Consider the following 16,425-nt stretch of genomic DNA (forward strand, 5'->3'; position numbering starts at 1 on the left):
GAGAAGCGTCCCGCTTTAACATAGAAATTCTTGGTATATCTGAAGCGAGATGGACCAACTATGGCGACCACAAACTCTCTACTGGACAAGTATTTTTATACTCTGGACTAACCGGTTCCAATGCACCCCACCACCATGGTGTCGGTCTACTACTCAGCCGTAATGCCCACCAATCTCTAATCAAATGGGATCCTATTGATGAAAGAATTATGACGGCAACGTTCCGCACTAGAGTTAGAAATGCCACTATAATCAGTGCTATGCACCCACGGAAACTTCACCATTTTGCGAAAAGAACAACATTCCTCGAGGAAACATTAAGATCTTGCTTGGCGATTTTAACGCCAAAGTTGGCGCCAATAACGACAACCTTACTAATATCATGGGTAATCAAGGCTTAGGCGAAATTAATGAAAATGGCGAGATGTTCACGGAAATGTGTAGCTCCAACAATATGATAATAGGTGGCACGCTTTTTCCCCACAAAAGGTCCCATAAGATTACATGGGTTTCCCCAGATGGCCGTACCGAAAATCAGATTGACCATATCTGCATAAATAAGATGTGGAGACACAGTCTCTTAGATACGCGGAACAAACGTAGTGCGGACATTGGCTCAGACCACCATCTTCTGATCGGCGAATTCCGCCTAAAAATTGTGCGCACTGACACTCGTAACATCCACACATCGACACGATTAGACATCCAAAAACTCAAAAATCCAAACATCCGACAGCAATATCGTCAACAGCTACAATTAAACATCACAAACATAGCACCGCATGGTAACGTTGATTCGAAGTGGAATGCTATAAAAGATGCTTTTATCGATGCAGGATCAAAAGTACTCGGTCACCAACGCAAAACCAAAAAAGACTGGATATGTACAACTACCTGGGAGGTTATCGATGAACGCCGCAGAAAAAAGGCGGCTGTCAATTCAGCAAGAACTCGTGCTTCCAAGGAAGCTGCAAACCGTCAATACGAGACTTTAAACAAATCTGTAAAGCGAATGTGTAGACACGATAAGCGGATGTGGATCAGCTCGATTGCGACACAAGCAGAAACTGCAGCTGCAAGTGGGAACACTAAAATGCTTTATGAATGCACAAAACGATTGTCAGGTAGACCAATAAATGGAAATGTCCCAATAAAAGCTAAAGATGGCACAATTCTTTCCTCAGAAGTAGAACAGCTCTCACGATGGTATGAGCATTTCACCGAGCTCTTTCAGGTTCCATCTGAGAATAATGACAACCTGGCGGAATTCGTACCTCATTACGCAATCCAGCATATCAACCGCGTCGGGTCCCAATGCCCCAGCATCACAGAAATTGAGTCGGCAATTAGGAGTATGAAAAGTGGGAAGGCGGCCGGTATCGACAATGTCCATGTAGAACTCTTTAAAGCGGATAATGAACTATCTGCTCTGGCTTTGCATGAATTATTTCAGGATATCTGGACGTCAGAAACGTTTCCAAACGATTGGCTACAGGGCATAGTGGTAAAAATACCGAAAAAAGGGGCACTAAGCGACTGCAACAATTGGAGAGGAATCATGATCCTGTGCAGCTGCCTAAAAATATTCTGCAAAATCATTCTAAACCGTATTGAGAAGAAAATTGATACGCTTAGGCGCCAACAAGCCGGATTCCGCAGTCGCAAATCTTGTGTCGACCATATTGCCACTATACGCATAATAATGGAACAAATAAACGAAATGCAAGACTCGCTCCACCTTGTCTTTATTGACTTCAAAAAAGCGTTCGACTTAATTAAGCACCAGAGTATTTGGGAAGCTATGAGCAGAAAAGGTGTCCCCGACAAGATTTGTAACCTAATCAAAGCACAATACCACCGTTTTGAATGCAGAGTAAGACATGACGATAAACTCTCCCCCCCTATATCCGTAAAATCCGGGGTGAGACAAGGATGTGTGCTGTCACCGCTGCTATTTCTTATTGTTATTGATGAAATACTTGTCAGGACAATCGACAACAATCCGCGCCGAGGAATAATGTGGCACCAATTAAAGATGGAACACCTCAACGTCCTTGTATATGCTGATGACATTGTTTTAATATCTAAGCGGTTATCAGATGTACAAAGCAAAATAACCGACATAGCATCAACTTCAAGTGCATATGGCTTAAAGATTAACGTGGACAAGACCAAATCACTTCACTTAAACTCCTCTCAAAGACAACCGCTCTCTCTGTATGGACAAGACATCGAACAGGTGGCGAACTTTACGTACCTAGGCAGTCAAATTACGAAAGATGGAGGTACACGTGATGATATATCAACCCGCATCCGAAAGGCTAAGGTCGCTTTTGCGGGTTTGTATAAAATATGGAGGTCCAATCAACTAAGCACCAAAACAAAGATACGCATATTTAAAAGTAATGTTCTGTCAGTTCTGCTTTATGGATGCGAAACCTGGCTTGTGTCCAACGAGCTCACGAATAAGCTGCAATCTTTCGTTAATAGATCCCTGCGATTTATTCTCCGCATATGGTGGCCAAATAACTGGATATCAAACTTGGATCTTTATCAGAGGAGTGATATTAAGCCGATTGCCACAGTAATCCGTGAAAGGAAATGGAGGTGGATAGGCCACGTTCTTCGTAAACCAGCGGATGATATATGTCGAGAAGCCTTTGATTGGAATCCACAAGGAATGCGAAGAAGAGGAAGACCAAGGGGTAGCTGGAGAAGAAGCATTGAAGAAGAAATAACCTTACATCCAGGAAATCTATCTTGGAATAATGTTAAAACTTTAAGTTCAAATAGAAATGATTGGAATAATTTTGTATTGGCACTATGCGCCCACGACTTGGCGTAAAAGCAATAAATAATAATAATAACCTAGTTTTTTACCAAGGCAAGTTGCATTGCATTGCAGGCAGTGATTACAACAGGTTTTCTCAGTCATTTATGTTTGTTTGCTTAGCGACTTGCAGATTTTGTTAGTTAACTACATATTGGGGAAAGAAGCCAGAAGATATGTATGTACTATACATATAGTAGAAATCATGTTGTCATGGTTTAGCGGATTTAGAAGATATTTAATTTAGTTGACATGAAATCGAGTGCTGACAGGATTTGAATTACAGATGAGCGTTGTTAGTGAGAATAGTTTGGATGAAATTTTTATTGTTTCTTTAATATTTTATAATTCACAATCGTTTTGTGGTAAAATACATCAATTCTTATCTTATTCGTTGCTTTGTCCGTTATAGCGATGCTTTACTGTTAGGCTTTCTGTGATCTGATCAACTTCATCCACATTACTGTCATCAAAATCAACTTCTATGGCAGAGGAAACAACCCAAACAAAAAATTTTCATTTTTTATTACAGTTATTTAAATTTATTGATATCTTTAATGAGCGCAATATCACTTTCAGCTTTTACAGATTTTGATGCGACTCCAATGAATTGCTTTCGATTTTCGTTAAGAAGAAAGTTTTGTTGAAGGTAAAACGGTAAACAGTAATTGTGAAAATTGTACAAAATTTGTAAGGAAAACAAGTGAGCCAAGGTTATAGTCGAGTCGGGGCCGACTGTGTGATACCCTACACCACTACCCCTGTACACAAGCTTTATTGGTAAAATTCAAAATATTAAAATTGGGATAGCTTAATTGCCTTTGCTCTGAATGCTTTCATTAATGCAGGCCAATTTTATTGAAACGCATTTAAGTGCATCGTCAGTACAACTCAAATATAAAATGGAAAACTGGGATGTACGCCAACCATCAATAGGTTTTTTTCCTCTGTGGGCCCCCATTAACCCCCAAAATTTCGTGAGGATCCGATCAAAATATTCGCTTTGAAATAAGACGTTGGCCTTTTCTCCAAATAATTTTTTTAAAATTTCGACCCCTGAATAATATCCGACCATTACCAAAATCAATAGGTTTTATCATCTGTGGGCCCCCAATAACCCTCAAAATTTAGTGACGATCCGATCAAAATTGCGACGTGTAGCGTGATTACAAAAAAAAAAAAAACAAAAAAACAAGTAAAAAGTCGTTAAATTCGGCTGGGCCGAACCTTTTATACCCTCCACCATAAAATAGTCTTAATTAAATTGGAATAATTAGGGTCCTTTTACAATCTTAGGTGGAACAACTTTTCGACAATGGTTAGACTCTTACTGCCTCCCACTATTGCTTAAATTACACTGTGAACACAAATGTTGGGGCAGAGATAATTCATTTTGGAGATGAAAGCCCTTGGTGTGTGTATATTAAAACCCCCGAAGGACAGATGCGCCGTGATTCGAACTTCCGCGTTATGGCGTGATGAAGTTTTTGCAAGAGATCCTGTAAGCCATCATGAATTAGCAATATATCTTTGTTTGTTGTTTTTGTAGAGCACTTAAGCAACAGTGAACAAAGATATAACGCTAATTCCTGATGGCCCACAGGGTCTCTAACAACAATTTCATCACGCCATAACGCTGAAGTTCGACTCACGGCGGATCTGTCCTTCAGGGTTCATAATATACTCACCAAGGCCTTTCTTCCCCAAGAGGAATTTTCCGTGCCCCAGACTTTCGCCTCCATTTTGTTGCACAGTGTTATCTAATCTAATCTAAAAAAATGTGTTCAGCTAGGTGAAAGGTACCACCTACGGGCCTATATCAAAGAGTCAACCTATCTTTAAATTTTTTGGCGGAAAAGTTTTATAGCTGCAGGGAACTTCAAGAGTCAAATTGAGGGTAGTATCATCAAAACAATATAGACCCTCAAAAATGGACCCAGTGAAGAAATTTCGTGACCACTGAAAATTCCCGAAAATCGGGAGGTACAGTTATATGGGGGGATATACCAAAACATGGACCTATATTGACGATTTTTTTTGAATAGACAAAATTGTAGCTAAAATTCTCAAAATACCGATCATTACAGCTAGTTCTGTTAAAAATTGCAGCTAAAATTCTCAAAATACCGAAAATCGGGAGATACCGTTATATGGGGGCTATACCAAAACATGGACCTATGTTGACGATGTTTCATTGGAGATGTTTTATGACCACTGAGAACTTCAAATGTCAAATTACAGCTATTTCGGTTAAAAACTGTAGCTAAAATTCTCAAAATACCGAAAATTGGGAGGTACCGTTATATGGTGGCTATACCAAAACATGGACCTATGTTGGCGACGTTCGGTGGAGAAGTTTGATGACCACTGAGAACCTCAAATGACAAATTACAGCTAGTTCGGTTAAAAATTGTAACTAAAATGTTCAAAATACCGAAAATCGGGAGGTACCGTTATATGGGGGCTATACCAAAACATGGACCTATGTTGACGATATTTGATGGAGATGTTTCATGACCACTGAGAACCTCAAATGTCAAATTTCAGATAGTTCGGTTAAAAATTGTGGCTAAAATTCTCAAAATACCGAAAATCGGGAGGTACCGTTATATGGGGACTATACCAAAACATGGACCTATGCCCATATCCTTTGGGATATAAGTTTACTGATCACTAGAAACCCTAAGTGCCAAATTATAGCTAATTCGGTCTGCAAATGTGGCGAAGAACGTCAAAATACCTCAAATCCGGAGGTACCGTTATATGGGGGCTATACCAAAATATGGACCTATGTTGACGATGCTTGGTGGAGACATTTCATGACCACTGAGAACCTCAAATGGCAAATTACAGCTAGTTCGGTTAAAAATTGTAGCTAAAATTCTCAAAATACCGAAAATCGAGAGGTACCGTTATATGGGGGCTATACCAAAACATGGACCTATGTTGACGATGTTTCGTGGAGATATTTCATGACCACTGAGAACCTCAAATGGCAAATTACAGCTAGTTCGGTTACAAATTGTGGCTAAAATTCTCAAAATACCGAAAATCGGGAGGTACCGTTATATGGGGGCTATACCAAAATATGGACCTATGTTGACGATGCTTAGAGGAGATATTTCATGACCACTGAGAACCTCAAATGGCAAATTACAGCTAGTTCGGTTAAAAATTGTAGCTAAAATTCTCAAAATACCGAAAATCGGGAGGTACCGTTATATGGGGGCTATACCAAAACATGGACCTATGTTGACGATGCTTAGAGGAGATGTTTCACGACCACTGAGAACCTCAAATGTCAAATTTCAGATAGTTCGGTTAAAAATTGTGGCTAAAATTCTCAAAATACCGAAAATCGGGAGGTACCGTTATATGGGGACTATACCAAAACATGGACCTATGCCCATATCCTTTGGGATATAAGTTTATTGATCACTAGGAACCCTAAGTGCCAAATTATAGCTAATTCGGTCTGTAAAGGTGGCGAAGACTGTCAAAATACCTCAAATCCGGAGGTACCGTTATATGGGGGCTATACCAAAAAGTGGACCGATATTGCCCATCTTCGAACTTGACCTGCCTATGGAAAAAAGACCCTCGGGTGCAAAATTTCAGCACTCTATCTCAATTATTGCCGACGCTAGAGTGATTACAACAGACGGACATGGCTAGATCGTCTTAGAATTTTATCCTGATCATGAATATATATACTTTATAGGGTCGCAAATGATTAGTTCGATGTGTTACAAACAGAATGACAAACTTAATATACCCTCCATACTATGGTGGAGGGTATAAAAATAAAAATGGGATGTATTACCGATTATTGCGATATCTCCGTTATTTGGCCACCTATTCCAACCAGCTTTACATCATTGTAAAGATGGGATTTCCTGTTTTCATAGTCAGACTTTGCTTTTGGAAGGTCCGCAACCAAAGCTGTGATATTCGTCATTAATATTAAAATCGCAAAAATTACAAGTTGTGTTCTGTTAGCGGCTATTGCGATATCTTCGATATCTTGGTTGACTACCTATGACAACACGCTTTGAATCATTTTAAAGGTGGGATATTCTTCTTTCATAGTCAGACTTTGCTTTTGGAAGATCCCCAACCAAAGCTGTGATATTCGTCATTATAACTCAAATCGCAAAAATAGAAAGATGGGTTGTATTAGCGACTTTTGCGATTTCTTCTTTGTTTGACCACCTACGACAACCTACTATACATCGTTGCAAAGGTGATATATTCTATTTTCAGTAGCAGGTTTTTCTTTTGATATACCCGGTATAGAAGCGGAGATATTCGCTTTGAAATAAAATGTTGACTTTTTCTCCAAATAAGTTTTTTTGCCCATTTCGGCCCCTGAATATTATCTGACCATCCTCTGTGGGACCTTCATTAACCCCCAAAATTTCGTGACGATCCAATCAAAATTGCGACCTGTAGCGTGATTACAAAAAAATGGAAAAATTGGATGTATTACCGACTATTGCGATATCTCCGCTATTTGGCCACCTACGCAACCCCAAACAAAATACTTTGCATCATTGTAAAGACGGGATTTTCTGCTTTCATAGTCAGACTTTGTCTTCGGAGGGTCCCAAAAATGAAAAGTTGTGATATATTCGTTGTTTGAATACTTAAGACAACCTAAGTTACATCGTTGCAAAGGTAATATTTTCTACTTTCATTAGCATTAGGGTTTGCTTTTGACGTAGCCGGTATAGAAGCGGTAATTAACTAAGTTTTTCCGTAAGTTAACAACCAAAATAAAGTTGTCGCTAGCTTCCACCGATTTCATTCATAATTTCGTGTTTTAAGTTTACTGATTTTGAACAAACATATTTTCTTCCCAAGAGAAATGTTCGCAGTAAAACCGTTCATGAAACACAATTGCAACAAATACATTTTTGGAGTATTTAATTAACGGAAAATCTATATTTAAACCATACCATATCATAGGAACTATTTTCCTTTTATTTCTATTAATGTCTTTACATGTGTATGTCGACATCTTTATATCACCAATATTTTTGAAAATTTAACATAGCTGAAGCCAAGGTTTACCCTTTTAGAACACGCGACTTGTGATTATATATTATACAAATTAAATATTTTTGGATAAAATGAAATGTTTTTGGACGTGGCAAAAAATATTGGCCTTAAAAGATAATATGCGTGGAAGCTGTGGCTATATTTATGTTAAAAAATGGGTCAAAATGGGTTGAAGCCACCATGTCTTTTTTTGTTTTCTCTCGATTTGTGAGTAAACCACACTTCTCTCGATTTTCCTGTCAAAGTAAAAGTAGAAGCAAACTAAATAAGGATCATCTCACTTATGTATTACTTTTCAAAATTTGAATTGCTTCTACCATTAAATGATGCTGACATTTTGAAGCCAGATTTACAGTGTTTTTTTAAATTTTCTTCTAATTTCATTCCGCAAACAGGTTTTTCATATATAGGATTGTAGTACTTGCGATTCTGAGTTATTTGATACGTATGTATATTGTGAATGTGGTCTGCACAGCTTCATAGAAATCCGCATCCAAATGCGGAAATTTTATGTGAACATTTTTCTAAAAATCATATTTTTCGGGTCTAATATTTGCAATTATCTCTAGAATACCTCGTACTCCATTGCACATTTTAGTTTTTTTACGTTCCGGATCCAATAAATCATTCCTAGTGAAAATCCATCTACTAAAACGCGAGTTACGAGAAATTCCAAAGTAGAAAAATCACCTAAAATTATTTTTGAAAATATCGCGTATTTTATCGCGTTTTCTGCGGATCGTTTCAACTGCAATGAAAAAACTAGTGCAGCATCTTCGTTTTAGCGGAAACAGAGATTTGAAAACTTCACTGATAAGGAAGCTACGTTCATTTTATCCTAAAATAAAATGTGTGATGCTACATCCACGGTTCTTGATTGATCGCCTTCAAACAGATATATATCGATGTAGATTTTTATGGTGAACACTGAAATCGGATGCGGACATAAATTGTATGCACTTTGCGCAAATTAGCGATATTTTATAGGTTTTTTAATGCTAAGATGCAGCCGAAGCTACATCTTAGAGTCCAAATTATATTTCGAAAAATATACACAACTTAATAGATATGGCCTTGCTGTACATGAAAATCACATGCGGACAAAATGATTTTGACAATTACGCGATTAACACGTATTTTAAAATGCATATAAATTAAAATGTGTTATTTGACCTCTATTTCCATTTCAGAAGCTTTGAGATATATCCTCATCAACCCAATTACCTTCCCTAATAGGAAAGCTTTAATATGAATGTCAATAAAGCAAAATCCGTCTATTTTATTGGGAGATTTAAGCAAAATGAAGGAAGTATTTCTACAGATTTTTACAATATTTTCTACTACATAATGCATGTGAAAAAATATTTTTTCAAACAAAAAATTATTTTTTTGACTAAAATATGTGCTTATTTTGGCTGTAACATCAAAATTATAACACCAATCTGTATGATTGTAGTTTCATTTGATTCGCCGTGAAGTTTTGATCCACAACAAATTTTTATGTAATTTTATAACCACTAAATGGGCCTTAATTTTGATAAAAGTTGACTTATATTCAATAATTTATCAATTTTATGTACATTCCGCGAATTCTGTGTAACATTTTGCAGGTATTATGCAATCTACTCGCTGAAGTCACTTCGAGGGAACTTTTTTATAACAATTGTGCTCATTAAAATAATTAGCGTTTTTATAATACTTTCTTTCTTAAAAAGCGAAATAAACGCGCCATAACTTTTGTCCGCAACAACCAAAAATTGGCTCGCGACCAGATTCTTACTGGGAATTTTTTTCTTAACCTACATATCAAAAATCGTTGATGTAGCGCGAAAAAAATTTACCCTTTTTTTCTGAAATGGAATATGAAATAATTGACAATATTTCTGATATATAAAACTCAATTGCCGTTTGTTGGTAATTGAATCAGTTGAAAACGGCTGGAGCGATTTGAATAATTTTTTGTGGAAATGTTAGTCATAATCCAGTTTAGGTTTTTATGCAAAGAAAAATTGGCCACGCCCACTTTTCCGCCCTCTTTTATAAATATGTTATATCTACGAAACTACTCAACCGATTTTCCTGAAATTTTCAGGGAACGTAGAGTGATGATGAAATAGGCTACATATTTGGTTGAATTTCGGATCGGGCGGGGTACCTACCCTATGCCTTATTTTTGTAAAAATGCAATATTTTCAACAATTACAAATTGAAAATTAATTTCCGAGTCAATGGCGATTGTGTCTCCGACCTTACGTGCTTATTTGGGATACAGTAATTTCTGGTTACCTGCATTATTCATAGCTGCATTTTGGCGTTACCTGACCAAAAATCTGTTTATTGGCAACTATTCTCTAGGTTCCGTTCAATATATTATGTTTTAGTGCACATTCAATAGCTGCATTTTCGGCATAGCTGCATCAAAATTTTGGTGATTTTACTTCAATTTGGTTGTAAAATTTACATATATCTGCACAAGAAAAAATTTTAAATTTTTTCAAACTAAAAACAAGGATAAAATTCAACCACTCTGATTTTGTACTGATAAGAAGTGTGCAAAACAAATACAACACAAGAAAGGATAATGAATTGTAAAAAATTGTAACGTTTTCTCTCCCGAACTTGAAATGTCTCTCACATTATTATTTCAACATTGCTTATAGCTGCACATCATATGCACGTAAGTAATATTGAAGATATCGGCCTTGTTGGGCAGGTAAGCGAATTTAAGCTTCCTGCATTTTGGGGATTGCTGCACAAGAAGTCGTGCAATTTTTGATTGTGCAGGTAAGCAAAAAATACTGTATTAAGACTGGACAACGCCCACTTTTTTAAATATGTTATATTTACGAAACTACTGAATCGATTTTCCTGAAACTTTCCGCGAATGCACAGGGTTGATCCCCGATAAAAATAGGCTACATATTTTTTGACTCTCGGGTCGGGCGGGTACCTCCCCTATACCCTATTTTTGTAAAAATGCAATATTTGCAACAAATACGTATGTATCGGTTTGGGAATTTATTTGCGAATCAATGGCGATTGTGTCTCCAACCTTACGTACTTATTTTGGGACTTAAGATCCGACCACGCTCACTTTCTAATTAGGTTATATCTACAAAACTACTAAGGGGTTTTCAAGAAAATCGCGATTTGTCTAAATTTTTAAATGTTTTAATAGTATACAAAATTTGTTTAACATACAGAAAAATTGTCCCCGTGCACTTTTATTGTACTGTTGGGCAATTTCATTTTCGAGTTTAAAAGAAAAATGTTTATTGTTTTGAAAAAGTTTTGAATTTTGACAGTTATTCATTAATTCATTCATTTTGTCACTACAATTAATTTACAGGCGCTGAAACCAACAAAAAAGTAAGTTCAATGAACTATTATTCATATAGACTAATGATTCGTCAGAATGAAGACAATCACATATTGAAATGTCGTCGTCTTTTCCACCAATATGCTGTCGATATGTATGTAAAAATTGAGACAGAACGACTTAAATTCATCCGATTGAACCAGAAAAAACTCCGTTCCGAAGAGTATATTCATCTTCGAGATGTCATAAATGCGGACGGAAACGCCCAGAATGTCGGTCGAATGACAATTCTTCCGGCAACGTACATCGGAAGTCCGCGACACATTCATGAATATGCACAAGACGCCATGTCGTACGTTCAACAATACGGCACAGCAGATTTATTCATAACATTCACTTGCAATCCCCAGTGGATAGAGATTCGGCAAGAGTTATTCCCTGGCCAATCACCCCACGACCGCCATGACACCACTGCAAGGGTCTTCAAACAAAAATTAAAATCACTGATGGATTTCATTGTGAAGCATCGCGTGTTCGGTGAGACGAGCTGTTGGATGTATTCAGTGGAGTGGCAAAAACGCGGATTGCCACATGCACATATGAAATCAATGATGTAATAGCAGCTGAAATTCCTGATGAATCAGAAGATCCAGACTTACATGAGGTTGTTACTAAGAACATGATCCATGGCCCCTGTGGATCGTTAAATATCAATTCTCCCTGCATGGTCGACGGAAAATGTTCGAAGCGTTTTCCTCGACCATTAGTAGCTGAAACAATAACCGGAAATGACGGTTACCCATTATACCGTCGTCGTTCAACTTCGGACAATGGAAGATCTACAATGGTGAAAGTGAATCAGCAGGACATTGAAATTGATAACAGTTGGATTGTTCCGTATTCGCCACTACTCTCCAAAACATTCAAAGCACACATCAACGTCGAATCTTGCCATTCTGTTAAATCCATCAAATACATATGCAAATATGTGACCAAAGGTAGTGACATGGCAGTGATTGGAGTAAATGCGGAGAATTCCAACGATGAAGTCACTCAATTTCAAATGGGCCGTTATGTTAGCAGTAACGAAGCACTTTGGCGCATCTATTCATTTGCCATTCACGAAAGACATCCACCTGTTGTTCATTTAGCCGTGCATTTGGAAAATGGTCAAAGAGTGTACTTTACTGAGGATAACGTATTACAACGAGTTGATCGACCGCCTTCTACAACACTGACAAGCTTTTTTGAACTGTGTCAGAATGATGAATTTGCGCGAAGGCTTCTATATTCCGAAATTCCAAGGTATTATACTTGGAATAAATCAAATCATAAATCAATCAAAAGCAAGGAAATTCAGTTGCAGGTTACCCCAATTTATTTTCCACCGACTCATTAGGTCGAATTTATACAGTCCATCCAAGAAACGATGGAAAAATCATTTCGACCGGTTGTATTCAATTTCCAGTCGGCTTCTGCCAGTTCACTGAATCAAAATCCGAACTTATCCAAAAGATTTTTCCAAACATTGCACACAATTATAAAAATCATGATTGGTACTATATTGGCTGCGAAAAATATTGATGACGACGAATTGAATTTTGAGATTCAATCTGAAATAGATTCTGAATCTACGACGTACAAATCGGTGGATTCTGTTACTTCCCAAGACGATGTCGTCAACTATCCATCTGAGGTTTTAAACTCGCTAGAGTTACCCGGATTACCGCCTCACAACCTCCAACTGAAAGTCGGGTCGGTAATCATAATGTTACGAAACATAAACCAACCACGTCTTTGTAATGGCACCAGGCTTGCGGTTAAAAAACTGATGAATAACGTAATCGAAGCAACAATACTTAAAGGAAAGTACAAAGGTGAAGACGTATTGATACCACGGATCCCAATGATTCCGACGGACATGCCATTCGATTTTAAACGCTTGCAGTTTCCGGTAAGGCTTGCATTTGCAATGACAATTAACAAGTCTCAAGGGCAGTCGTTGAGAGTTTGCGACATTAACCTTGAAAATCCATGTTTTTCGCATGGCCAATTGTATGTCGCCTGTTCCCGCGTGGGAACACCATCAGCATTATATGTTTTCGCCCCAGATAACAAAACAAAAAACGTCGTGTATCATAGAGCATTGCAATGAACGAAATTATGTTATTACAGCTAAACAACTGAAAAAATATTTCTTTTTTTGTTGATTACCTGACCAGAGATCAAAATGTAAATAAAACGCCATACTATTTATTGCACTTATTTTCAAATCAAATGTTAAATAAATATACCTCAAACCATCTTACAATTATTGGTGATTGTACCATGCCCCAAACCTATATAATAAATTATCACTACAAACGTTGTTTTTTCACATTTGCAATAGCTTTCTACAAAATTAAGAGCAGAAAAGAACAACGTCTGTCGGGTCAGCTAGTTTGATTATATTATTTTGTTTATTTTTTGCTATAACTAGTTTTGTTCATTTTTCTATCTCTGACCACTTACGAGGTAGTTCAGGTTATTTAGAAAGAAATATTTAAATTATGCTTGTTTATGCCATAAGAAGGTGCGAGGTTCCACTTTCTATACATTTTCTTCACTAGAAACTGCTACTAGTAATGACTATATGGTTTTATTTTGCTAGATTAACGTGAGGTAAAAGTGTAAGTAGCCTAAGGTATAGATTCACTTAGCGGTACTCATTAGTTATCTTATATATATTGGCTCCACAATATGCGTTGCACTTACTCGATTCATGGTGATCTCCAAGAACTTCGGTCTTTGGTGTGCTCTCTTATGTTATATTACTTATGGGAACTACGATCTACCATGTCTGCGGTACAATATTTAAAGTGGAAGCAAATATGTATATTACTTTGGTAATATGTATGTATATTACTTATGGGAACTACGATCTACCTTGCCTGTGATACAATAACTAAAGTGGAAGCAAAATATTTTTAATTCTTTAATCCCTAAAAAATAGGACCGGTTTGAAGCAGCATCCAGGGGGACACCCTGGGAACCATTTCATCCCAAATTGTAACTTTATATGTATGTATATGTTTTTGTATTTATTACTCGCAAAAGTTAAAATCTTTTATTTAATTTTTGCAATTTTAATCTAATTAATTGTGAAAACTGAAAATTTTAGCTCTTTAAACTTTTTTGTATTTTTTAATAGCGTGAATAGTATTACTCTGTTTCTAACAAAATTTCAATCTCTTTTGATTCTAAAAATCTTACCTCTTTAAGGAAAACTTTTTTCTATTGTTATTTTAAAACAAATTGTTCTCGTAAGCAGGGAACAGACAGATGAAACTAAATTATAGAGTAGATGATGTAAATGCAGTATTAGTTTACGAGATCATAGTTTTACATTATCTCCTCTCTGCTTACGAGAACCATCACTAACAAGTGTCAACTCTCTGTTTTGTTTACTTTTTTTCTTTTTTTTTTTTTGTTTTCGCCGCATCTCCTTTTTTTATACCCTCAGCCTTTAGGCTAAGGAGGGTATATACACTTTGATACGATGGAAATGTGCCTCATCGAAATAATGGTTTTAGACCCCAAGTATGTTTGGACGAAATGTGTTTCAGACAATTTGGAGTTGATTTAGCAATGTCCGTCCGTCTGTCTCTCTGTCCGTCTGTCTGTCTGGCTGGCTGGTGCGCACGATAACTCTCGAACGGATAAACTGATTCGGTTCAAATTTTGGCTTTCGTAATATTTTGCCCAAACTTAGTTTATGTTCGAAGATGGGCTATATCGGTCCACTCTTTCCGGTACCTCCCACACAAAAGTTCGAAAATGTTCGGAAAATTTGTGCGCACGATAACTCTTGAAGGGAGTAACCGATTTGGTCCATACTTTGTCCATCGTGAAACCTGTACCAGACTTAAATGAGGTTTCAATATGGACTCAATCGGTCCACTCCTTCGGGTACCTCCCACACAAAATTTCGGAAAAGTTCAGTTTAGGGTCATCTCTCGAATCGCTTTGATTTTTGTTTTAGCAACTTGCATTCACTGCTCCACATACGACGGTACAAGTTTCATTAGCATGAAAGTTGCAAAAAACCCCTATGACACCGTGTGAGGTGGTTGGAGCGCAAGATAACTCTAGAACGGATCTGCCGATTCGGTCCAAAATTTGGTCTTAGTAATATTTCGTCCAAACATAGTTTAAGTTCGAAGATAAGCCATATCGGCCCACTCCTTCAGGTACCACCCCCACAAAATTTCAAAAATGTTCGGAAAAATTGTGCGTACGGTAACTTTTGAAGGGAGTGGCCGAATTGATCCATACCTTACACATCCTAGTATATCTACCAGATATAGATCAGGTTCGAATGTGGACTATATTTGTACACTCTATCCGGTACCTCCCACACAAAATTTCGAATTAGTTCACTTTAAGACCCGATATCGAATCACTTCGATTTTTTTTGAAGCAACTTGCATTCGCTGCCTCAATTACGATGGTAAAAGTTTTTTTAGGGGCAGGTCCATACTTCTTGAGCAAACAGCCCGAAGAGTGTAAAAACCCTCTATGGCACCATATTTTGTGGCTGGAGATCCACTTCCATAACGGCCAATGTCGATCCATTCCTTTTAGATCCTAAATCCTAATCAACATTTTTGTCGTTTCATACGCACAAAAATTTTAAAACCCTCTAAATGCATACGTTTTTTGGTAAAAATTGTTTTAATATACACAGGCTGAGGGTATATCTCTATTGTTATTTTAAAACAAATTATACTTCTTTTGTGTTTGGCGTTTGTTGTCCTTTTGAAACCATAGCAAATAATTTATGCTCTGCCTAATAAAAAAGATCGTAAGGCTACACACGGTGCGCCTTAACAAGTGCCTGGGAAGTGTTTGCGGGTTCTGAAACTACAATAGAAGAGAAAAATCGAAAAACAAAAAAATCGCCAGAGGGATTTTCAGATAAATCGCGGTCAAATTTCAAATTTTTGGGGTTTTTTTAGGTTTTTACGATTTTGCTTGGAAACCGCAAGTCCCATCGAAATGGGATTAAAAAAAATGTTTTCCGATTTTTTAGGTATAGAAGTTCAAATTGGAACAATATACTGACTGTATTCGCTATTCACTATACAACATTATTGTTAGTCCCATGTCGATGGGACTTGCCGTTTCCAAGCAAAATCCTGAAAACCTAAAATAAACGTAAAAATGTGAACTTTGA

At 37.2% G+C, this 16,425-nt stretch overlaps 1 protein-coding gene across 1 annotated transcript; it reads left to right on the top strand.

Annotated features, from left to right (window-relative positions):
• The first annotated feature begins 382 nt into the window (after positions 1-382).
• Positions 383-11,264, top strand: LOC141391816 (uncharacterized). Its single transcript, XM_073964510.1, has 2 exons — positions 383-1,003; positions 11,241-11,264. The coding sequence occupies exons 1-2, from the start codon at positions 383-385 to the stop codon at positions 11,262-11,264; spliced, it is 645 nt and encodes a 214-aa protein (XP_073820611.1).
• Positions 11,265-16,425: the final 5,161 nt, after the last annotated feature.

Source organism: Musca autumnalis, unplaced genomic scaffold, assembly GCF_047663935.1.
Source record: "Musca autumnalis isolate F117 unplaced genomic scaffold, ASM4766393v1 scaffold_123, whole genome shotgun sequence".
NCBI lineage: Eukaryota > Metazoa > Arthropoda > Insecta > Diptera > Muscidae > Musca > Musca autumnalis.